The sequence below is a fragment of the Carya illinoinensis genome, chromosome 1 (assembly GCF_018687715.1).
Source record: "Carya illinoinensis cultivar Pawnee chromosome 1, C.illinoinensisPawnee_v1, whole genome shotgun sequence".
NCBI lineage: Eukaryota > Viridiplantae > Streptophyta > Magnoliopsida > Fagales > Juglandaceae > Carya > Carya illinoinensis.
The window spans coordinates 31,418,766-31,443,413 of record NC_056752.1 but is presented as its reverse complement, the minus strand read 5'-3'; the positions used below and the strand labels follow the sequence as shown (position 1 = coordinate 31,443,413).

The 24,648-nt window shown below is 36.5% G+C and overlaps 2 protein-coding genes across 2 annotated transcripts; both read left to right on the top strand.

Moving 5' to 3' along the window:
• The first annotated feature begins 1,938 nt into the window (after window positions 1-1,938).
• Window positions 1,939-17,386, top strand: LOC122315167 (MACPF domain-containing protein At4g24290-like). The gene is made up of 7 exons (XM_043130957.1): window positions 1,939-2,564; window positions 10,672-10,910; window positions 12,468-12,669; window positions 12,749-12,826; window positions 12,918-13,101; window positions 13,525-13,691; window positions 16,461-17,386. Exons 1-7 carry the CDS (start codon window positions 2,232-2,234, stop codon window positions 17,151-17,153), a joined length of 1,896 nt encoding a protein of 631 aa, XP_042986891.1. The 5' UTR covers window positions 1,939-2,231; the 3' UTR covers window positions 17,154-17,386.
• Window positions 17,387-23,258: 5,872 nt separating this feature from the next.
• LOC122283617 (glutathione S-transferase T3-like) lies at window positions 23,259-24,225 on the top strand. The gene is made up of 2 exons (XM_043095236.1): window positions 23,259-23,696; window positions 23,779-24,225. Exons 1-2 carry the CDS (start codon window positions 23,259-23,261, stop codon window positions 24,223-24,225), a joined length of 885 nt encoding a protein of 294 aa, XP_042951170.1.
• The last annotated feature ends 423 nt before the right edge of the window (window positions 24,226-24,648 follow it).

Below are 24,648 nucleotides of genomic sequence, written 5' to 3'. Positions count from 1 at the left end.
AGACAGTTTTTATAATTTTAAAAAAAATTTAAAAATAAAATTGTCTAAACCTATATTACAGCCCCTATTTAGAGACTATATATAGCATTGCTCTTAAACTTTTAGTATGATTTGTTTATACTAATCTTTGTTAGATTTATATATTTTTTAATAGTATGGTTTTTGGAAGCTTTTTTTGTAATTTCTTGTGAAGTATTCATTGTTTTCAATAAAATTAGAGTGTTTATTTTTAAAAAATATATATATGTATATTATAAAATATTAATTTTGGTTCCAGTGGAACACGCGTCTAGATTTTGCATATATTTTGATGGAGAAAGTAACACGTGTCGACGTTTTAGGAGGTTTTACATCGCTTCATGCATATGACAGAATTTTTTGTTGTTTTTTGATATTGTTTTTGAGAATTTTGTTATTAATAAGTAAAATTACGTATTAATCTATATATTAATATTGATTATTTTATATTTAAATTTTAAATTAGTATTATTTTTAATAAAATTTATTTTTTATTCAATCATAATAAATTAATTCATATATTAATATTTAATTGTACTTATAATTAGATTTTTTCTTATTTTAAATGTAATGGTAGGAATGATGAATTTTAAAGAAACCAAATATATATATTAATACTGGTGATGATTACGTAAATCCAATAGAGTGGTCAAAATTCTATTATTATTTTTATAATAAATAGCAATAATATATGTTTTAAAATAAACATATAATGATGAAGTGAAGAGGTGCTCAAACTGAATGTTTTATGACAGGTAGTTAGGGTAGAACCAAATATAAAGAGATATATCATATGAATTCTTATCAAAATTTTATTCATTTTATTCTCTCTTCTCAATTGATTATACAGTTCACATGAAATGAAATATTTTTATTAAAAGTTAAATAAAATATTATTATAATATAATTTTTTTAATATTAATTTTATTTTAAAATTTGAAAAAATTAAATTATTTATTATATTTTATATAAAAATTTCTAAAATTTATAATAATTATATAAGATAAAATGAGATAGTTTGATTTTGTATAATCAAACTAGCTAAAGATGTTTGGTCATTTCTACTTATAAAAGTAATTAAAATGTACTGTTTATCATTATTTTTAAGCCTTCTCCTTTCATCCCTATCAAAATACTAGAAAAATGACAAATAATATTTTTTTTAATTAAATGTCAATCATTTCTACCTCATACGTAGTTAAAAAATAATAAATAAATAATGGTTAAGAGGATATAAATAATATTTATTTCAATGCGATCACAAAATAAATGTATCATATTAAATGAATACTCAATATATGAAATGAAGAGTATTAAATACCAACCTAGAGGATGAGGATGATGGATTTAAAATTATATATACGAAAATGCATCATCTGCATATCCTTTATTTTTTCTCTTATGCAACTCAACCCAAAATAAAAATTGTAGAAATAATTATAAAAGAATTTTATTACGTACAAGTAAAATTACGTATTAATCTGTATATTAATATTAATTTATTTATATTTAAAATTTAAATTAGTATTATTTTTAATAAAATTTACTTTCTGACTAATTATATTATATTTTTCTAATTAAATTATGTCACTTGAATCGTATAAAAATATTTAAATAAAATTGTTTAAAGAAAGATAAAATTATAAAATAATTTCTTATGTATTCTTTAGACTGGTCTAACAATTTTTATTTTTTTTTTCGAAAAAAAAGAGACGGACCGACAACAGTAATAGAATAAGTAAGAAGAGGGATTAGGTAAGCAGTAGGTTGTCGAAGTTGACCTCCGAATCAGAGAGGTAACATTAGTCAACACCACGTGGGTCCCACTCCCACAATTTCTCTCTCTCTCCCAACAAACTTCAATGATAATTAATCACGGATTGTTTATATTTGAATTTATTTTTTCTTTTTTTAATTTAATTTCTCAGTATCTGCTTCTGCTTCTACTCCTACTCCTACTCCTACTCCTCTTTTTGTTGCTTCCTCTAGGCGTGCGCCAGCGAGGGAGTCCGCTTCTTCTTCTTCCACGAAGCTTCCTCCTCTCTCCTATCTCGTCTTCTGTAGTTTTACCCCAAAAAAGTAGTATTTAAAACCCTCTCCAACCGCCTTTCCTCTCTCTCTCTCTCTCTCTCCTCCAAAACTCAAACACATTGACCCAGTCTAGTCTCCTTTCGGAAATGGCGACCGTTTAATATATTTGTTCATTATAGTCCATGAAAGGCATGCATGGGACATCTTTGAATATGAACTCTATCCTGTCTTCTTCTGCCTCTGCTTCTCCTTCTTCTTCTTCGATGGTCGAAGAGAGTGCAGAGACGGGCGTTGAGATGAGGGCTTTGGAGGCGCTCGGAAGAGGATTCGATTTCGCGAGTGATTTCAAGCTCAAGTTCACCAAGCGCAGCCCTAGGTTGGTGGTGGTGGATGAGGATAACAAGAGGGACATTGTCATTCCTGGTGGGCCCACCATTCGTGGTGTTCCACAGGATATTCGCTGCGATAAAGGGGATCGACTCCGCTTCAAGTCCGATGTGCTTCAATTCAACCAGGTTATGGTTTTTCTTACTCTTTTTTTATTCCCCCTCCCTTTCCGTTTATCCGATGCTTGAGATTTGATTGTGATGAATCTGAGTGCTCTGTTTCTTGCTCGTACTCATAACATTATTGTAACGTGGCAGTGTTTTTTATTTTTTGTTTTTATGAACAAAGTCTAGTTGAAAGCAATGCAACAGTTTTGAATTGCAGACTGTTGTTTTTTAGAGGGCAGCTTGTTTGCGGATGGGACTCAATTTTCACGAAATTCTGTCCTATTCTGGGTCAAAAGAGCCAAACAGAAGTAACTTAGCGTTCAACCCAAGTATAACTATACACCGCGAAGTGGAAAGGGGTTGGCCAAAGTCATAGAGGTGGATTACCATGTCCATTGGCAGGGGAGTTTGGTCATTAGTTGGAGTCTTACATCGATCATGTCGTCATTTGATTTTTTTTTCTTTAGAATAGATTAACAGGCGGCGGACTTTGTCATTTGAGTCTTGTATTGGATGCCCGACTTGTGAGGACAGCGTTTGGACCATATTTCTCAGTCAGAAGATATAGTTGGAAGGACCAAGTATTGTTGGTGAAACAGAAATTTTTAACGATGATAAACAGGCTATCATACCGGAAAGAGATTGAGAAAAGCAATTTTCCTTGTAAAGATAACGTGACAGAAATACCCAATGCCACAAATCCTTGATTCTCCAATCTGTCATTGAGTTTATCTGCACCTAATTTATTAGCTTCCTCCCTCGAAGTGAATTTTAGGATTTGCATTTAAATTAAAATAAATTAAAGCGTTTAATAAGACTTGATGAGCTACTGCAAACAGGGTCATCACCATGGTATAGAGGATGAAAAGGTCATTTGTAAAGTAGAGTGGCTCTCATGTTGCTCTTCACCATTGACCACAACAAACATTACGAAAGAGTTTGTAGATATTGATAGGAGAATTATGGGCTTGATGCCATTCACTTTGAACTGAAGAAGTTGTATTAAGGCTCTAGCTGATGATAAAAAGTAGTCAGGTTCTCATAACAGAAAAAGTTACATGAGCCATCTTTAGTGCACAGATTTTAAGCTCAGGTGAAACTTATTGGAGAAGATAAAATATGTCTTGCAGAAATTTCAAACAATGGTCATCTATTGGAGCTTTTTAATGATATATCAGCTGCGGAAGAGAAAGTTGGAAGGATCCTAAAGCCCTATAACTTCATCAAAAGGAAAGCTTCTAGCTACAAATATGAGGATAATTGTATTAAGAATATAATACAAATAATTAAATTTATCTCTTCTTATCAGCTTAAGCTTTTGGTACAAGTGGTGATTCACTGATTTCACATTGTATCAGAGTAGAGGTCCTAAGTTCGAACCCTGACTCTACATTTTACTCCATTTAATTAAATATTCTACATATTAGGCTCACTCATTGGGGGGAGTCTTGCACACATGTGACAGGGAGTGTGACGCCAGACAGAATTGAGATAATTATGAAGGCTAGTTCTAACATACCTCAACACAGAAAAAGACAAGAGATTCGTCCAAAAACATAGAGAAAACAACTCTTATGTTCAATTCAAATTGTCAAAATTCAAGAATATTGAAATCAATTCACAAGCCAGGCTCTAATAGCTATAAATCGAAAATATCAGAGTTTTACCAAAAATAACAAAATCCCAATAATCACACAAAAATAAATACATAATTAAAGAAGTAATCTGCCAAAAATCTGGCATAAAGCAGGTTCAAAATCACTTCCTAAATGAGAATTGAAATATTACCATAAAAGGCAAATAATATCTAAAAATGGAGATTCGAAGGGGAAAGTGGATTTTGGCCTCGAAAGTGATGCACATCGAGCATAGCTTGGTGACCATGACGTGCATGCTGAAAAGAGCTTTCCGAATTAGAGTCATATGCGATTCCGATACCTGTATCCAAAGTTATGGGCAAAATACTGACACGTGCCCAAAACTGTCCCAAATCAGGAAAAGATCACTGTTTCTTGTTGTGCTTGTGCTGATATGCTATCCCTAGGTAGTTCAGCGCCATCAATATACAATCTGACAATTTAGCATCATTAGACTCGGACTCTCCTGCATCAGTCGCCCCAAGTTGGAAAGAACTCGCGTTTGAGTTCATAGTTGCTTCATTGGGATCCACAAAACAAGGACTCAAATGTTTCACATTGAATACATTACAGGCCTTCAAATGGTTTGGGAGGCTAACCCTGTATTATCCTTGATCTTTTGAAGAACCTCACAGGGTCCAATGTTCCTCCTCCTTAAGCTTATTACATTCTCCAACAAGGAAACAATTACGAGTTAATACTGTCCAAACAAAATCACCAACATCAAAAAGTACCTAATGACGATGAGTATCGACCTGAACCTTGTACGTGGCATTACTCTTGTGGATGTCCAGCTTCACTTGCTCATGGATGCCCCGAAGATGTTTTGCCATCTCATCTGCCTTGTGATTGAAACGACCAATACGTGGAATAGGAGCTAAGTCAAGCACACCCGACGGGTTCTAGCTGTAGATAGTCTCAAATGGGCTCAGCCCGTGGTTCTGTTCTTGGACCTGTTATAGGCGAATTTTGCTTGTGATAGAGCTAGATCACATTGCTTTGGTTTATTTCCTGCCAAACTCTGATTCACCACCTCGGTCTGACCATCTGTCTGGGGGTGGTAGACATTGCTGAAATTCAACTTCATCCCCAGTTTCTCCTATAAACTCTTTCAGAAATGGCTCATGAACTTGGTGTCATGATCTAAAGTGATGGACCGTGGAACATGATGTAAACGAACAATCTTCTTGAAATATAGATGAGTGATCCGTGTAGCATCTATTATTTTCCTGCAAGTTACAAAATGGGCCATCTTGAAAAACCTGTCAACCACAACTAAGATAGAATTCATGGCCCGTTGGCTTCGGGGTAAGCCCAACACAGACCATACTGACATTAAACCAAGGGGTTTTAGGAATAGGCAAAGGGGTGTATAGGCTTGCATTAGTGAGAACCCCCTTGGACCGCCGGCACACAAAGCATTGCTCCACATAATGAGCCACATCATTGGTCAACTTGGGCCAATAGTAATCAGATGAGATCATGACCAAAGTCTTGTCTCACCCAAAGTGACCTTCACTATGAAGGTCATTGATAATCTGCTATCTCAGTAAACAATCTGGGATGCACAACTGTAATCCATGAAATAAATAGCCATTAAGTAAAACAAAATCAGTTCGTTGACCATTAGTTACCTCTCGAAATATTTTCCCGAATGAAGGATCTATTGCATATAAATCACTGAAAGTGTCAAATCCTGTAACCTTGGTGTGCATGGTGGTGAGGAGTAACATATGACGGCTTAGGGCATCTGCCATGTGGTTCAAACTTTTTGAGAGCTGCCTCAAAGAAATTGTGAACTCCTATAAGTACACTACCCACTTGGCATGCCGCCTACAAGTTGAGCTAACCATTGATGTACTTCAAGGTCTCGTGGTCAGTGATAAGGATGAACTCCTTCTGTACCAGGTAGTGATGCCAATGCTTCAGGGACTAAACTATAGCGTAGAATTCCAGATCATAAGTGGAATGATGTTTCTTGGAGCCTGGTAGCTTCTCACTGAAGAAGACTATTAGTGCTCCTCCTAACTCAGAACACCGCAAATGCCAACCCCAAATGCATCACAATTGACCTCGAACACCTTTTCAAAATCTGGAAGTGCCAAAATTGGTGCCGCTATCATCTTTTGTTTGACCAATTGAAAACTGACCTCTGCCTCTGCAGACCATTGGAACACACATCCCTTGAGGCACTCGGTGATAGGAGCAATCAAGGTATTGAAATTTCTAATGAATCAATAGTAGAAGGATGCCAATCCATGGAAACTCCTGACATTGTGCAATGTTTTAGGCGTGGGCCACTCCAGAATTGCATCTACCTTTGATTGATTTGCATGAACACCGTTAGTAGACACAAAACAACCAAGGAAAGTAACAGAAGTAGTAAAGAAAGAGCACTTCTTCTTATTGATTAACAACCACTCATGTCTCAGCATATCAAAAATAGCTCGGAGGTATCGAAGTGTGATGCCCATGTCGGACTATAAATTCGGATATCGTCGAAGTAAACAACAACGAATTTTCCCATAAAAGGTCGTAAAACCTAATGCATAAACCTCATGAATGCATTGGGCGCATTGGATAGTCCAAAAGGCATAGCCATCAACTCATATAATCCATGTTGCGTCTTGAACATTGTTTTCCACTCATCTCAAGGCCTTAGTCTGATTCAGTGGTATCTGTTTTTAAGGTCAATTTTTTAGAAGATCTTAGAACCGAACAATTGATCCATCATGTCATCCAGGCAAGGAATTGGAAACTTGTACTTCACTGTGATCTTGTTGATCGCTCTGCTATAATGGACATACACCAAGAACCGTCTTTCTTTGGTACCAGCAAGGCAGGAAATGCACATGGGCTCATGCTCTCACATATATAGCCCCTCTCCAATAACTCTACAACTTGACGCTGCAACTCTTCAGATTCCTTGGGACTGAGGTGATACGTAGGTCAATTTGGCAAACTCGACCTTGGAACAAAGTTGATCTGATTCTGAATATTCCTCATAGGTGTCAATCTAGGAGGGAGATCTCTTGGCATTAGATCAGAAAACTCTACTAGTAGTTGTTGCACTTTGGTGGCAAATCTGGGCCTACTTCTGCTGCACTATTCCCACAAGGCAGTAAAGCATAAATCACATCTTCACGCTTAATCTCTCAAAAAACTTGGACATAGAAAGCAGGTTAGTACGATTGGCTACTGGGATAGGAGTGGTTCCTTCTTGGCAAGGTGCCAACACAATCTTCTTCCCTTTGATGCTAAGGAAATACGTATTCTTCCGCCCATTGTGAATAACACTGCGATCATACTACCAAGGCCTGCCTAAAAGTACATGACAAGCATCCATAGAGACGATATCACACCAAGCATTATCAAAATATTTATTGCCAATAGAAAAAGATACTAGGCATTGCCTATCTACTGTTACCTCACTGCCTTTGTTTAGCCATAAAAATTTGTACAGCTTTGGATGATGGTCTGTCTTCAACTGTAACTTTTGAATAGTCTTTTCAGACACCACGTTCTCACAACTGCCACTGTCAATGATCATCTTGCAAACTTTATTGGCAACTGTGCAGGTCGTGTGAAAAATATTGGTTCTCAACCAATCATTCCCTGAATCACCCTTGGGAGTCAAGTAGACTCTTGTGAATGACTAGGGTCTCATGGCCATCACCATACAACACATCTCTGTCCTCATTGTCACCATACACAGGTTCTCCCAACTCCTCAGTTTCTTCTACCACTTCTTCTTCCATTAGTAGAGTTTTGCCATTCTGATTAGTAGGTTTTCTACACTCAGTTGCTCTGCATCCTTGTTCGCCATATCTGAAACACTGATATTGGAGTTAGAACTCTAGCCTTGCAATGATTAAGGGGTAGGACGAGACTCCTGAGGGCGAACAACCCGATTGTTTTGATCGCATCTGATTATTGGCCTCCTGCTCTGCTGTTTCTCCACAACGAGTGCGTGCTGGTATGCTTCAGAAACTGCCATCAGAGAGTGAAGACTGAGAACATCTTGCAGGGGTTGTCGTAAGCCACCCAAGTACTGTGCCACCATCTGCTCCTCTGTTTCAGACAGATCATTTTGGGCTATCAATTGATAGAACTCTTCTATGTAATTATCAACTGATCTCGTGCCTTGCCTCAGAGTGTGAAGTCATTGGAACAAGGTTTGAGTGTAGCCGAAAGGAAGGAAGTGACCCTTCATTTTCTCCCAATCAGTAATGTTGGCCTTGCCCTGCCTGTCTCGGGATTGTCTCAACTGCTCCCACCAAGCAGATGCTTTACCCTTTAGTTTGATGGCAACCAATTTCACCTTCACACGATTTGGGACTTCCTTATAATAAAAAATTCGTTCCACTTCATGCAACCAATCAATGAACCCCTCAGCCTGTAACATACCAGAAAGCTCGGCCAAATCCACTCTAAAATTGAGATCCCCATGATGCTCTGCCCGACCATGGTGCTCCCAGAATAGAACGATTGTGATACGGGTTCTCAAAATTGGAATTGGAATCATGATCTTCCATCTCACAATCATTGATATCTTGCATCGTTAGACACCAAATTAGCTCTATAACCTGTCTCTGCAAATCCTCAATCATTACATCCTGAACGCTACAATCACGGTGCGAGATTTTCTCGTTTGGAACCAGCCCACGACAACCACGACCACGAGCCATGGAGACTAATGAGATATAACCTCAAGAAAGATACTTAAGCTCTGATGCCAGTTGACGCTGGACAAAATTGAGATAATTCTGGTGGCTAGTTCCATTAGATGATTAACACAAAAAAAAGACTAGATTTGCCCAAAAACACAGAGAAAATGACTTTGATGTTCAATTCAAATTGTCAAAACTCAAGAATATTGAAATCAACCCACAAGCCAGGTTGTAATAGCTGTATATAAAAAATATAAGAATTTTATCAAAAATAGCAAAATCCCAATAGTCACACCAAAAATAAATAAGTAATTAAAGAAGTATTCTACCAAAAATATGGCCCAAATCCAGTTCAAAATCATTTCCTAAACAAGAATTGAAATATTATCGTAAAAGACAAAAAATATCTGAAAATGGAGATTCGAAGGGGAAAACAGTGGATTCTAGCCTAAAAAATGATGCACATTGAGCATAGCTTGGTAACCACAACGTGCATGCTGAAAAGAGCTTTACGAATTAGGGTCATATGCACGATTCCGATACCCGTAGCCAAAGTTATGGCCAAAATACCAACACATCTCCAAAACTGCCCCAAATCACGGAAAGATTACTGTTTTCTGCCTTGCTTGCGCTGATCTGCCATCCCTAGGTATTTCAGTGCCATCAAAATGCAATCTGACAGTTTAGCACCATCTGATTCGGACTCTCTTGCATCAGAGTGTTAAGAATATAATAGAAATAATTAAATCTACCTCTTCCTATCAACTTAAGCTTTTGGGACAAGTGACAATTTCACATACTAGTAGTAGTCTTTTTAAGAGGAGAATAGGTTGGATTCATAGGCAATGTTTGGTCAATTTAAGGCGGATTGATACACAATAACAGTTTGGGTTTGACTTAGAAACAGAAAGATAGTCTTATCCCAAGCATGTAGGGTGGTCATGACTTTGCATTTCTAGTATCCTTGCATCTCTCATACTCCGGAAGGGGATATGTAAGGATATCCCTTCTAGTATGGTATGGCATTGGAGGAAAACTTTGGAAAACCTTTAAGAAAAATTACATTTTTGTACCCCAAACTATCACATTCTTTTTTCAATTTGCCCTATCAACTACCATAACTTGCAATCAGCATCTTAAACTATCAAATTTTGGTAATTTACACCCTCGGTTAAGATCTGACTGTTAGCATCCTAAACTATCTCTGTCATTCCTTTTTTTCCATTTAATTAGAAAAAGGGTTCTAAATTTATTTTCTGTAGAATCCAAATTGTCAGGCTGAGATGTTTGTTGTTTTGTGTCATTTATTGTAAGACACAGTCAGTATGTGATATCTGTCGTCTTGTGTCCAGGATAACATGTATTTTCCATGTGTTTGCATTATACCTTGAACCTGACACCTATTGATGTTATGTTTATCATTCAAACACGTCATAAGTATTTCAACGATACATGACATTTATCTCAATATACATATTACTTATTTGACAATTGACAATGTTATCATTCATTATGTTTCTATCTGTTTTTATGCAAATTGCGGTTGTAATACCTTAATATATACAACGGCTACTGTGAAAATCGACCTCTTTTTCTTTTTACACATTTATTTGGCTGTAAAATTGTAAAATTTAACTTTGTTATGTTCTTTTTTTGGGATTTTTGTTTATAATATTCTTTCAGTAACTTCAAATATATTTGCAGTGGTTGGATGCCTCGTAGGTATTAAATTGTATAAACTTGTGAAGATATTCCGATTTTTAAGCCTTATTTATGGCACATATTTTATACCTTTCACTCCATATTATTCTTTCCTTGCAGATGTCTGAATTGCTTAATCAGAAATCTTCAGTACAAGGAAAAATTCCATCAGGCTATCTTAATGCTATTTTTGAGTTAAGTGGGGACTGGATTCATGATGCTGCAGACACCAAATATCTTGCTTTTGACGGCTACTTCATCTCTTTGTATTATCTGCACCTAACAGCATCTCCCTTAGTACTCCAAGATGACGTAAAGAAGGCTGTTCCATCTCGTTGGGATCCTGCTTCATTGTCCAGGTGGTTTTCCCATCTTTAACTATATCTAATTATCACCTGACATAAAGATGTCTCATTAGGTATATGAAATTGTACATTTCATGGAAAGAACTATGCTTTAATTACAACACACTGAAAAAGAGATTGCTTAATGAATCCTGTAATTCAGAACTACATCTAGATTAACCATTTGTGGACCGATCCTACCTCTGTGGGACTAGGGTATTTCCTTATGCTGGAAGAAATCAGTAACACTGTCACAGTATATATATGTGCGCATGCACCCTGTCATAAATTTTGTTATTGAGCTTGTCTCAAGTTTGAAGTAGGTTGAATTCTAGTCTTCGCAAAACTTGACAAATCTGAGGTTTAAAGTTATGGGATATAGAAGAGTCCAGGAAGTCAAATATATTGATTTTATCTTGGAGGTGAATGCATTTGGAAAATATCTTCAGGCATCTTTTTTATCCCTGAAGAATGAAAATACTGATCTATTTGGCTGACTGCCTTGTGATGCCGACCTTTTACTTGTAATCCTTTGATTTTTTAAATCATTATTCTTTTTCCCCTCCAGTTTTTAGGGATTCTTTAATGTCTGCATTTTTTAGTGATTCTTTAATATCTGCGACTTAAAGGTTTGAAAGTTTTTATTTTGTGTTTAAAAAAAGTAAATAGTTCATACATGCGGCAAATTCTGACACTTATTACCGGTACACGTTTATTATGATTTTTCTTACTGATAGAAATAATGTCTATTATGATATTTTTATGTTTGAAACATCTGGAAAATAAAAAATTTTCATTACAGAGGCCACTTGGACATGAAAATAACTTTTCCGCTGTACTCAGAATTATGACGGTACTTCTCACTGAAGGCTCCATGCATGTAATTAGACCATAATAATGAAGTTATTAGCATTCTTTTCATTCTTCTGTGATTAATTTTAACTTCTCCTAGCATGAAGTGACTCATTCTATTTTAAAGAATTGGTGAAGAACTGAAAGGAAAATATGTATTATTTTCTATTAGAAAAGAAGCCATGTTTTGACTTATCAAACAAAAGAAGCCATGTTCTGGTTTTCCTTCATTTTTTTTACCTTCAAATTGAAATATCATGTTCAGTTGAGTTGAAGGAGAATACAGAGCATAATAAAGAGGTGCCTGGCCTAATTTTAGTGTTAATTGGATTTCGAGTAAAGTTGGTTTGCTTCATACTTGTCAGATTGAAGCTTATTTTCTTCCGTCTTGTCTTTTTACCTGTTTTTCTGTTAATGTGTTTCAGTGTGCGGTGGGTGGGTGGGTGAGTGATGGATTACGAGTTATTCCTCACGTAAGACTGACTGGACAACTTGGAAATCGTTTTTATTTAATCTTTGTTGCAGATTACTGAAAGCGATTCTATGACATAACATTTTTAACCTGGATATTCATTGGTACCATTATTTTGGGTTTCTACTGGTTTCTTGATATTGAATAGTTTGCCATATATGGGGTATCAGTCCTTGTAGCATGTGAATGGATCATGCGTTACCTAGGGTTGCTGTGGTATATGGATGCTGATCAATTTTATTAGGCAGGTTCATCCAGAGATATGGGACTCATATAATTGTAGGAATGGCTGTTGGAGGACAAGATTTAATTTGTATTAAGCAGAAACATTCCTCGCCAATTCCTCCTGCCGATCTCAGAAGATATTTGGAAGATCTTGGAGATTTTCTATTTTCAGATCGAAGAAGCCCTTCACTATTACAGAGGAAAACAATAGATGACAAACAGAAAGTATTGCACTTCATATTTTTAATTAATCTGCAATTTTTCTAATTGTCTATTAAATTATTAATGAGATTTAATACTCTAGGTTCCCGAGGTCTTCAATCGAGTATTACAGTCGAGCAACATGCAGTTGTCGAGTATATCAGAAACATCAAGCAAGGATGTAAGCCAAGAACTCAATAAATATCTAGTGTAAATTTTGGATGATTATGGCCTTTGTCTATATGCATATTTATCTTTTCAACTTGGAACAGGGCCTCACTATCGTTTGTTCGAAAAGGGGAGGTGATATTTTCTTGCATGGTCACTCCAATTGGTTGCAGACAGTGCCTGCTAAACCTGAAGCAATCATGTTCAAGTTTGTTCCTATCACTTCTCTTCTGACCGGGATTCCAGGCAGTGGTTATCTTAGTCATGCAATCAACTTGTATCTACGCTGTAAGTGCTCTAATTCCAGTGGGATAATACAAAGTTCTTAGTTATTGGCTAACATCCATTGCACAGCTGTCACTATCTCATAACTCACACATGGTTGTTTCTAGTTGAAACCCCTTATTAGTTTATTGTTATTATTTCAAACAAGATACACAAGATTGCTACAGTATAAGAGATAATTTGCTTATCTTTCCCCACTGGACTTTGGTTGAAGTATAATCCACTTTCACATCATATATATATATATATTTTGATACGTATCTGGGTACCTTTGCTTCCTAAGTTCCTAAATTGCGTGTTTCCACTCCCCTCCCATGATGTATTTGTTTTAAATCGCTTTCAGTTCCTTTATGTCATGTAATGGTGGAGCTTTGGCTTATCCTAAAACCTAAAAGTGAAACTTTGATTCACTTATTCTCTTTCCAGACAAGCCCACTTCTGAGGATTTACAGCACTTCTTGGAGTTTCAAGTTCCTAGGCAATGGGAACCTATGTTTTGTGAGCTGCCACTTCGGCATCTACAGAGAGAGGCTTCTTGCCCTAACCTTCAATTCAGTTTCATGGGTCCTAAGATTTATGTCAGTACCACCCAGGTATTCTCACCCTTTATATATATATATATAAATATATATATATCTGTACCTATTGGCACACATGTTGACTCCTTTCTACCATTTTATAGTTGATCAGTTATTAGGTCTTCGATTTTTCTTAATAATGGTCCATATGACGCACAATTTTAGGGGAATAAAAGAAAAAAAAAAAAAAAAACTCATGCAGAAATTCTTGTTTAGGAGAATATTTTATTTGTTTTAAGTTTGACATTAATTGAGTCATACAGGATGCAAAACATTTTTATTAATAGAATAAATCTATTTGCAATTTCTTTATCAGCACACCAAATACACCACCAATGTGGAAGCCTACTGGTTTAGCTTACATAAAAAAAAATATATATATATTGAATATAGTGGGCCCCACAGTGAGTGATGTGTTACTAGGCTTGTAAATTATGTAACTCTTACCATATAATATAAGTAATGACTTAAAATTGTTGACTATTCTGATGAGTTTATGCATGACCAATAACTTTTTAGGTCACTTTTTCATTATTACTGCTCTTTTATGTTTACATTCTCTTGTTCCAGTAATAGACTGCAAACCTCATTCAATGTTATTGTAAATTACAATCTAGGGTTTCTGTAAACTGAATTAAACTTAATACTATTCTGCATGGACTTGGATTAGGTATGCCAGGTGTAGTTTGATGTCCAACTATTATATTCATGCATACATCAATAATATGTAGCATGTGGTACACTTGGCAGTTGGCACCCATAAACTTATCCATGTCCTGTTGTTTAGATATAGTTAGGTGAAGCAAAGTGCCTGGGTAAGATATGCTTCATGTGCATGAGTTTATTGAGCCTATCTCTTTTCCATCAATTATTATAACGAATCAAACTTGTTATAATCATACTTAGGTGTCTCTCTTGTATATGTCCTGTGTACATGGGGCCATGCCTATTGCTTTCATGAATACAATTCTTCATTACTCATAAAAAAAGAAAAAAGAAAAATCAAACCCACCCCTTTGGTAATGCACTTTGAAGTTCCAACTTTCAAAGAGTTTGTGTATCAACACTTGTCCCTTGAGTTACCTACCTTTGCTTGTTTCCTGATTATGTAACCAATATCATATTGGTACCTCAATGTTTTAATTTATTCACAGTTTCAAATCCAAATGAATACACACACGACTAACATGATATACATACTTCTGAGGAAAATTTGGGACGTTGTTTGCAATGGTATAGTCCCAGAATGCCTAGCTAAGTGTCATAATTTGAGATTTTTTGAGTGGCTGCTTCATGCGAGAAATGAAAAACTCGTTGAACTGTAGGATTGTATCCAAGTTTTCCATCCCAAGGTCCAATCTCGGGGGATCAGACTACATAAGGATTCAGTACCTGTGGAGACAAATAGGGTTTTGATTAGCGTCAAGGCCTAATGTTGGAGAACAGTGGTTGCCTCTTTGTTTTATGGACTAGTTATTTCTTATTATTTTATTTAATATTTAGATTTATATTGTCTGTTTTGTGTTTACCAACTGAAGTATTTTGGAAAATAAACTGAATTCAGTGTAAAATTGAATGAGATATGGTTTGTGAGATGAGATGAGATGATCTGTGAATATTAGTGAAATGATTTGAGATAAATTTTTTATGGGGTTTTGGGAAAGGAGAGAGAAAAATTTGAATAAAAATATTTTTGTTTTGGGATTTGAAAAAATTGAATTGTTTTTTGTATTTTGTTTGGAAGTTTGGGAAAATTGTAATGATTAGGTAATTGATTAGATGAAAAAGTTGAAAATTTGAAATTCAGAAGTGTTTATGTTTGCGGTGTTTGAATATTGTGATGGGATGGGATGGGATGAGTTGGGAGGATTTTGCTATCCAAACCAGGCCATAGCATAGTGTTTCAAATTCACATTACTAATTTAAATTAGTTATTTACAAAAAACTGGAGCCTAATTGGGGTGTCTACAATGCATATGTGACATAATTGGTTGGCCAAACTTTTTCTGTGTCACACTTGAGTAGAAACCTGATGCTATCATATGTTACACTTCCATTACTGACAGTTCTGGTGGGTAGCCTGATTTTTTCCTTTATGGGGTAAGTTGAAACTGCTCAACATTCACGTTGTCTATTCTTATATTAGCTTGTCCTGCCTCTAGATACCAGTTCCCTGCAGAACCACAATTTGGGGCTGCAATGTTACTGATTAACCCCAAAAAAATTTCCTTAACGTGCCATAATACAAGAAGTCATGCTACTTACAAGTCAGTGTGTAAATGCACTGCTTATTATGGGACTATATCAGTCATAAAAAATTCAAAATAAAAATGTTTTTATTTTATTTTTAATGCTAGTTGATGTGGCAAGCTTCTACACTAGTGGTGTGTTTGGCATGCAATAAGCAGTCTTGCAAATAGAATTTTTCTAATACAATAGATTGAAGGGAGAGCTTGGTTTAAGTTTACGAGTGAACATTTTGGGTGAAGCTGTCTTTGCTCCTTGTCTCCTATGATTCTACTTAAAATTACAGCCCCCTTTCCATAGAATAACTGGGACTTTATCTGATTACCTATAAAAAAAGAATAAATGGGACTATTTCAACCACTTTATCTGTCTCTTGAGTTGGTGGAACTCTCTCTCTCTCTCTCCAGACTAGTTTTATGGCCCTTCTATTATAATATAGGTCATAGATCATGTACATTGAGGTTATTGATGGTAAGATGCAATATGAAATTGCAGTTAGTTTTGGCTTTTTATTTGTCTATTTTTATACCTATTCAGATAACCACTGGTCACAAACCAGTAGTTGGTCTACGCCTGTTCTTAGAAGGGAAGAAAAGCAACCGGTTAGCATTACATGTACAGCATCTCTCAAGCCTTCCAAATACAATGGCTCGTTACACAAGTAGGCTATCTCTTTGGCGAGGTTCTGATGATCATGAGCATAGTGACCAGTTCTTAGAAGCAGTCAAATGGAAGAGATTCACAAATGTGTGCACAGCGGTGGTTAAGCATGATCCCAACTGGAAGCTGGGAGATTCAAGCAATGTTTATATTGTAACAGGTGCTCAGCTTGTTAGCAAAGGGAAGTGGCCCAAGACGGTACTGCATTTACGCCTTCTCTTTACCGAATTACCTAATTGCTCCATCCGGAAGACAGAATGGTCTGGTCCACCAGAAGGCTCTCGCAAGACGAATTTCCTCATGAATCTGAGCACAACATTTACATTCACTCAGCGAACTGCTACTGGTCCACAGAAACAGAGTCCAAATGCACTTAACTCTGGTATATATCCGGATGGTCCACCTAAAACGGTTTCTTCTACAAAGCTGCTTAAATATGTGGAGACAGCAGAGGTGTTGCGGGGACCCCAAGATGCTCCAGGACACTGGTTGGTAGTAGGAGCGAAGCTAGTGACCCGGGGTGGTAAGATTGGTTTGCATGTAAAGTTTGCTCTGTTGGACTATTGGTGAGTTATAGATTATACTTGTCATTGTACAGATAGAAAGGGATTGCTTTTTGTCATTGATTTTATAGAGTTTATTTTTTATTTGAAAATTTTTGGATTTGCAGTAACACTTTGAATTGCTGTAACAAATCTTTGCGCAGAAAATTAGATTAGAGCATGCCATAAGTCCGTTCCGTTTTGGATTTGTATTGGATTTGCTATTCGGTTGGTTGATGTTGACGATTTTGTATGCCTTAAGTCCGTTCCGTTTTGGATTTCATAATTGTTACTGCTTTGTGAACAAAAGGACATGCAGTCATGAGTACGACACTTGCTATTTGCTAGGTATAGTTGAAACTTCTTCCACCAAGTAAGCTTGGCTGCCAAAAAAACCACTTTGCTCGGCTGAATAAATCATGTTAACACCTGTGGAAAGAGACTTTGGATTCTAGATGGTCATTGATACTTGATTAGGCTTATCAATTACCATGAATAGATATGGAATACCAACAAGTCCTGGAGAAATAGCCAGCAACACATAAAGAGGCCGACTTAATCGGAAAACATTTTGAGTTGGATTGAAGGCTCGCATAAAAACGCAAGGCCAGATTGGCCCATAACAAACATAGAAAAATGAGAGGCTCTTGTTCATTAGGTATATAACCCCAAAAGTGACTTGGGGCCTTGCTTGGATAAATGATATCAGTGTCACAACTCATACTCCTTGTAGGGATTGGTGGCGGACCCCCACAATGTGGCTCGCCCACCCAACTCGCAAGGGTAATGGACAAAAAATTCGTCCATATCACGGGTTGGATGAGCGGATACTAAAAATAATAAGGATAGATAGATGGATAGCGAGTTGGGTTTGCACTCACCCAAGATTTCCTTAAGTGTGTACATATATATATATATATATATATTTATATATAAACTAATATGTCTCTTTATAATTTTGTTTGTCAAGTTAGGCTTGTCACCCACTCCTAGTGGGTGGGCAGCCAGGTTCCCAGCCCTAGCATGGGTGGGGGTGAGTTTGGCTCACGGACCCCAGCCCCTCACCTACTTGTGTGGATGCCCCTACCCATGGGTCTCAATGGGCCTAGAACCTTTGTATGGGTTATTTTTGGACCCATAAATCTGTTTTGTCGTTTTTGGGCCAATCTTAGCCCAAATCCTGGTTTTCACTTTAAAATTTCATATATTAATCCAAATTTGAAAATCTAAAAATATATATTAAATCTTATCTCTAAATATAAATAAACCTGATAAAGTTGCTAACTAATAATTCTACCCTAATACAAAGTAGTATAAATTATTACGCATTAATCTACAACTATTATAAATTAATTGAAAAAATATTACTAATTGTCAGATAACTTGAATGAATAAAAATGCTACAAAAATATTGAACTAAAAAAAAAAAAAAGGAAATAAATGTAACAACATAAGAAATCATTTACAACTCCCTCCAACTCCAAGTGACATCTTAAAACCTGAAAACAGAAATAAAAATGGGGATATGAATCATAAGATGTCTTAAAAAGAAAAGAACATCAATTAGGAAAAAACAATAACATAAGTACAAACTACAAAGAATTAATTAACAAACCAATGGAGTATCAAAATCAAACTATCAATGTGCGACTGATGTAGATTGGGATGGACTCTTTTCCCAAAGTTGACCTACAACATTTGAAGTTAAAATTAAGTTTGTCAAATAAATCTAACACGATCTATTATAAGCAAAAGCCAAGAATAAAATAAGAGCAATTGCCACTTATAGGGTGATCAACATTCTCCTCCTCATAGCTCTCCACCAAGTCCACTACCTCTTGAACTTGAATTGGATTCCATTTGATTCAATTCCGAGTGCAAATCAAAGCATCCATAGTGCTAAGAGACAATAAACTCATAAATGGATCCAACATAGTTTAGGGTTTCAATTTTGAAACACCAAAATAGATTAGGTTAGGGGTTTCAAATTGAACCCATAGCCTAATTTAGGATTTCAATCCAAAACTCTAACCTAAATTAGGATTAAAAAGCTAAAATCATCTAGGGATTAAATTTGGATTAAAACCCTAAAATTTTCCCCAAAATCAATATGACATATACCACACAATCTAACTCCATAGCATCCAAAACTCAATCCCATCCTCCATTGAAGACAATCTCATCCTCCACTAAAAGTATAAAACTATTTGAATTTTAGAATTTCGAACTTAGGGCTTTGAGATACTTATAGGTGAGATGGAGAGAAAATGAACTTAGCGATGATGATGACGATGAGAGAGAGAGAGAGAGAGAGAGAGAGAGAGAGATGATTAAACCTAAAATGAAATGACAATGTTTTGTAATAAAACTTATTATATATATATATATATATATTGGCCGGGCATGTGGGTGAAACTTGAGCAGGGCCAAAGCCTAGCTCTGCACCTGTCCCTGGCTTTGTGCATGGGTGGGGTTTCCTGCCCACCCCAAGTGGGGCCTAGGTAGGCCGGGTATGGGTACCTGGCCCCTAGGCCTATGTCTAACCTCCTCCTTACCTTCGCCTCCCCACCTTTCATCTCTCACGCCTCTCATTTCTCATCTCTTTGACTCATCTTCTTTTTCATTTATTTCTTATAATTTTTGTCGTCTTTTCCTCCTCCTCCTTTTTTTCCTTTTAGTTATCTTATTCATTGGTTTGTGACTCTATGAAACTATGTTAACGCCTCTCCTTCCTCACCTCTTGTTGTGTGAGCGAGCAACTTTCTCTCGCTATGCAGCGCAATGTGCCATACCATTGTCGGTTACTACATGGTGTAGTGCTATATGTGATTTTTAGATTTATTGATTATTTGTAGATTTTTCAACTTTGCTTGGTTTTTTGCAAATTTGTAGTGTTTGGTTAGTTTATTCATAAATTTTCGATGTTGGTTGGTACATTTACAGTTCTATAGACTTTAGTTGGTTTTTTTGTTGAGTTTTTTTCAAAAGATAATTATTATGGTAGATTTATGAAAGATTATGTTCTAATGTCCACCTGCACAATCGTGGGGAACAAAGGTTGGGATGGGGTAGCATAAGATCACCCTTGCCCAAGCGTGGAATGTGGGGCAAGTAGCAACCCTAATTCTTTATGATAGAATGATCTAAAAAAATATTAAAGAAAACCCAACCATCCATCCAGCACTTGGATTGGGCAATACACCAATATCTTCTTATGAGCACCAATACAAGACTAGAGGTTTGGTTGCACAAAAGCAAGGTGCTGAGCCAAAAGCTAAATGATATCACTACCTTGTCTTTGCAATGGGAGTTAGTCACACATAAATGAGATACTCATGAGGTTGGATGACAATTCTACATTTTACATCTAGTACCTGAACACAAAGAAGAGAGTCCTCATTGACTAAGGTTGTGTTTGGTAAGTGAAATAGTCTCAGGCTACTTCACTACTATTTACAAACAGTTTACTATTATTTAGAAACAATTAACTACTTTTTGCTACTATTAATTACTCTTTTACTACTATTCACAGATCATACGAAATCACCTCAGCATCCAAACGTAGCCTAAGAGTGCTATTTACTCTTACAAGGTAGATTGAGCACAACTTCATTCTCGCCCCTATCACGGGATAGGGGGAAGGGAGGGGTATCAACCTCACCCCTGTCGTGCGAGTGAACTAGTGAGACATACATCTGCCTACTTTGGGTGAATCACAACCGCCTCGACCTAAATCTGATATTTAAGCACCTAAGAGCATTGGCATTGGCTTCATCAAAAGCCAATGCATCTTTAAAATTTGATGAATATACATAAAACTGACCTGCATTGAATTCGGTAAAAGCAATTCGCTCAAGTTTTGAGCTACAGTGATTCGTTCACTTCCTTCATATTTGAAAGGCTACTGTATCACATTCATCCTTATATTTTATTGTAATTTTAATACATAGCCGGTTAATTTTCTCTCTCTCCTTTCCCTCCCCGCGTCTTTCTCCCCCCCTCTCTCTCTTTCTCTCGTTTTCGTCCGAGCTCAGAAAATCGAAAGGGACTCTTCTCCTCCACGCAAAATCAAAGCAAATCCATGGTTTCTCTCCTCAAATCAGGTGCGATCTTCTTCTCTATTTTCTTCCCATGTTTTTTGCTCTCTCCCTTACTCTATTTCTCTCTGTAACGGTATTTCCTCACCGATTCTTCCCCTTCTCTTTTCTTCACGTAGAAGCAGAGTGATTTACTGGGTTGCTTCCTTCAGCACTTGGCCCAACCTTTTGCTCCCTTCAGGTTCCTCTCCTCTCCTAATTTCTGCAACCCTAGGTCTATCTTTCATTTTTTCTTTTTTTTGTTTGTTTTGTTTTGTTTTGTTTTGAGGTGGAGCGGAGGGTGGTTTTTGTGGTGGTGGGTCTGGGAGAGGATGGGTTGGGGATAATGGGGTGTTAGAGAGCGGGTCATGATGTAGTGAACATGTTCACTTTTCAGCCTATGGATCGGAGAGCGAGGGTGAGGTTGAGAGAGGAGGCTGAAAATTAGCTCTTTTGTTGCCTTGATCCTAGGAATTAGAGAGAGATCGTAAATGACAGAATAGGTTTACCTTTCAAATGATGACAACGAAAAATGAAATTTAGAAGAATTTTGCTGAAGTGGTAATGAAAACTACTTCCCAGGACAGATTTTCAGAATCCAGTTTCCATTTTCATTCACCCTTTTGGTGTTCTTTTCTCTATGCTTGTGTGTAAACTAATTTTCTTCAGGATTCTAACCTCGTGACCACTGCCCGTAGAGTCTCTTCTCACATTTCTTGCTCATTTTCTTCCATATCTCCTAAGAGAACTTGCTCTCAAAATATCTTTTTCTGTGGTTCTTCTAATTGGAATAGTTCCCTTTGGGCATGATTCGCCAGATTGTGTCCATAGCTGCAGGCTCTCTGCCATTGTATCTGTAGTGTCATTGCCCTTTGGCCTTTCAGGTGGATCCTGTAGAGCTGAAGCCTTTTATTACCTCAATTATCTATAATAATCAAAAGAAGAAATCTTTCTGCAAAGTCGAAAATGTAAAAATGAACGTTTACGATTTTAAAATAACAGAACATGTTCCTTTTTTTTAACCATATTTGAAGAAAAAAAAAAGAAGCTTGGTGGGGTTGTACTTCTCGAAGTCTAACCCATAACAACCTGTGGTCAATGGGAGTTTTTTAACTTTCCCAACCTAGAGAGAGAGAGAGAGAGAGAGAGAGAGAGAGAGAGAGAGAGAGAGAGAGAGAGAGAGAGAGAGAGAGAGAACAACCTGTGGTCAAAAGAGATGTGTAACTTTCCAAACCAGAGAGAGAGAGAGAAGGGGGGGTCCTTGGTGGATACAAAGCCCGAGAGGAGAAAAAGAAAAGTATGTAAAGCATTTTAACCATCTCACAGCCTAGTACTAATTTCATTATACCAACACATTAAGTATTTATTTCCTCTCTATTTTGGGTCACGGGCAAGGCCAGTCAGATTGTGGGGTACACTCCACATAAAACCATTTGGCTAAGCATTTTTAGAGTTCCAATATACCAAGTACATAAAAATATCATATTTATCTTACTGCACTTAACTTTGGTGGCTTCCAATGCATATGACTGACTTTGGTTTTATTAATTTTGTGATTTTCTAAGGTGCACTCAGTCTTGCTTTTGGCTCTAGCAACCACACAGATTCTGGTATTGTATTTTCTGGTTCCATAACATTTGAAAACCAACTGATGTGTGGTTATAACATTTAGTATTGATTCTTTCTGGTATGAGATTGCAATTCATGCAAATAAATGGTAAACCTGTTTTAGACTTTAAAAAATAAAAATGTTATAGTTGAAATGTACTTCAAAGATTGCTATTTATGTAGAATTTCAGATTTAAGTAGAATTTCAATGAGGTGTTCTGTTTTTATTAGTCAAAAATCTCTGTGAGGTGGGATTTAAGTAGAATTTCAGACTTAAATTCTCAAAAGTGTTCTGTATATTTATACTATTTTTGTGTCTTACTAGTAGGTTTTTTCGTGTCAATTGCAGTCATATACTGCTATATATGCTGATGTTAAAAGCTTGAAATGTACTGTCTTGTTTATTGTACTACTTTGTCTGACAACTTAATAATTATAATTCTCCTAGGATGGACAATCTGTTGGATGATGACCCATTCTTCACCACTCTCTTACAAAGTGGAGGAGAAGGTCCTATTACCACTCCAACATTCTCACAACATTCTAATGTTGTGGTCACTTCAACCCCACTTCACGGTGAAAAGAGGCCTCCAACAAAAAAAGTTCAAAGAGGAGCTTCTTTCACTGTTGAGGAAGATAATGTACTTGTCTCTGGTTGGCTCAACATTAGTATTGATGCCATTCGGGGAACTGATCAGAAATCCACTCAAATGTGGGAGAGGATTTCTGAATTTTATCACGAATATAAAAAATCACAAACTATGAACCGTTCGGTTGGATCATTGATCAATCGTTGGTCCATGATTCAGAAATGCATAAATAAGTTTTGTGCATATCTAGCTCAAGTAGAGTCATTGCACCCGAGTGGTGCAACCGAACAAGATAAGGTATGTACACTTTTCCTTTAATAATATGGTCTATTTATTCAAAGATTTATTATTTGACACTATTCTTTAAAACTTTTTTCAGATTGAAAAGGCAAAAATATTGTACAAAGAGATGGAACGAGGAAATTTCACAATGGACCATTCTTGGAATCTTTTGAGACACCAACTCAAATGGCATCAACATATGAATACGCTGAATACGAGGAGAAAGCCACATGATAAATGTCCTTCCAATGAGCAGTCAATTGAAGTTTTGGGCGATGTTGTGGAGGAGCATGTTGAAAGGCCTGTTGGAAAAAAGGCAGAAAAGAAAAACTTGAGGAAGCGAAAGGCTCAAGAATCATCTGATGCTGAGTTCAACATGGCATTAGGAGCAATGACCACGGATAGACGATTGTTCATGGCGGAGAGAAGAGAATGGCAGACGAAGGCTGATCGTGATAGAGGTGCACAACTGGAGCTTGATAAAAGAAAGTTCGATGCTGAGATGATGAGCAAGGATCTTTCTAGTATGAATGCCATGCAGTAAGCCTACTTCCATAAAGTTCAGAAAAAAATTTGGGAATAGTCAATGAGTGATTCAGATGGTATATCCGAATGACCCAAACAATTATCCAGCTTCTAGTGGCTGCTTAGCCACAAGACTTCCTGAGAAAGCATGTGGTTGGGCAGCCACTATGAATGGATTTTGTTCTATTTTTTTTTTGAATAGAAATCTTTGGATGAATTTGTGGTTGCAAATCTGAATGTTAGTTTAGTTTTTGGTAATGTTTGTGGATAGAAAATCTGTGAAGTACCCATCTTTTTGGAAGTGTTTGTGAATCTGAATTGTATGTGATGCAACTTGTATTTGCTGGAAGTATTTGGTGAATGGAAGTTGTATTTTTAAACTTGTCTTTTGGATCTGTAAAGTGGACATTAAAATGATAATGTAAGTTGTTTATGGATGTCA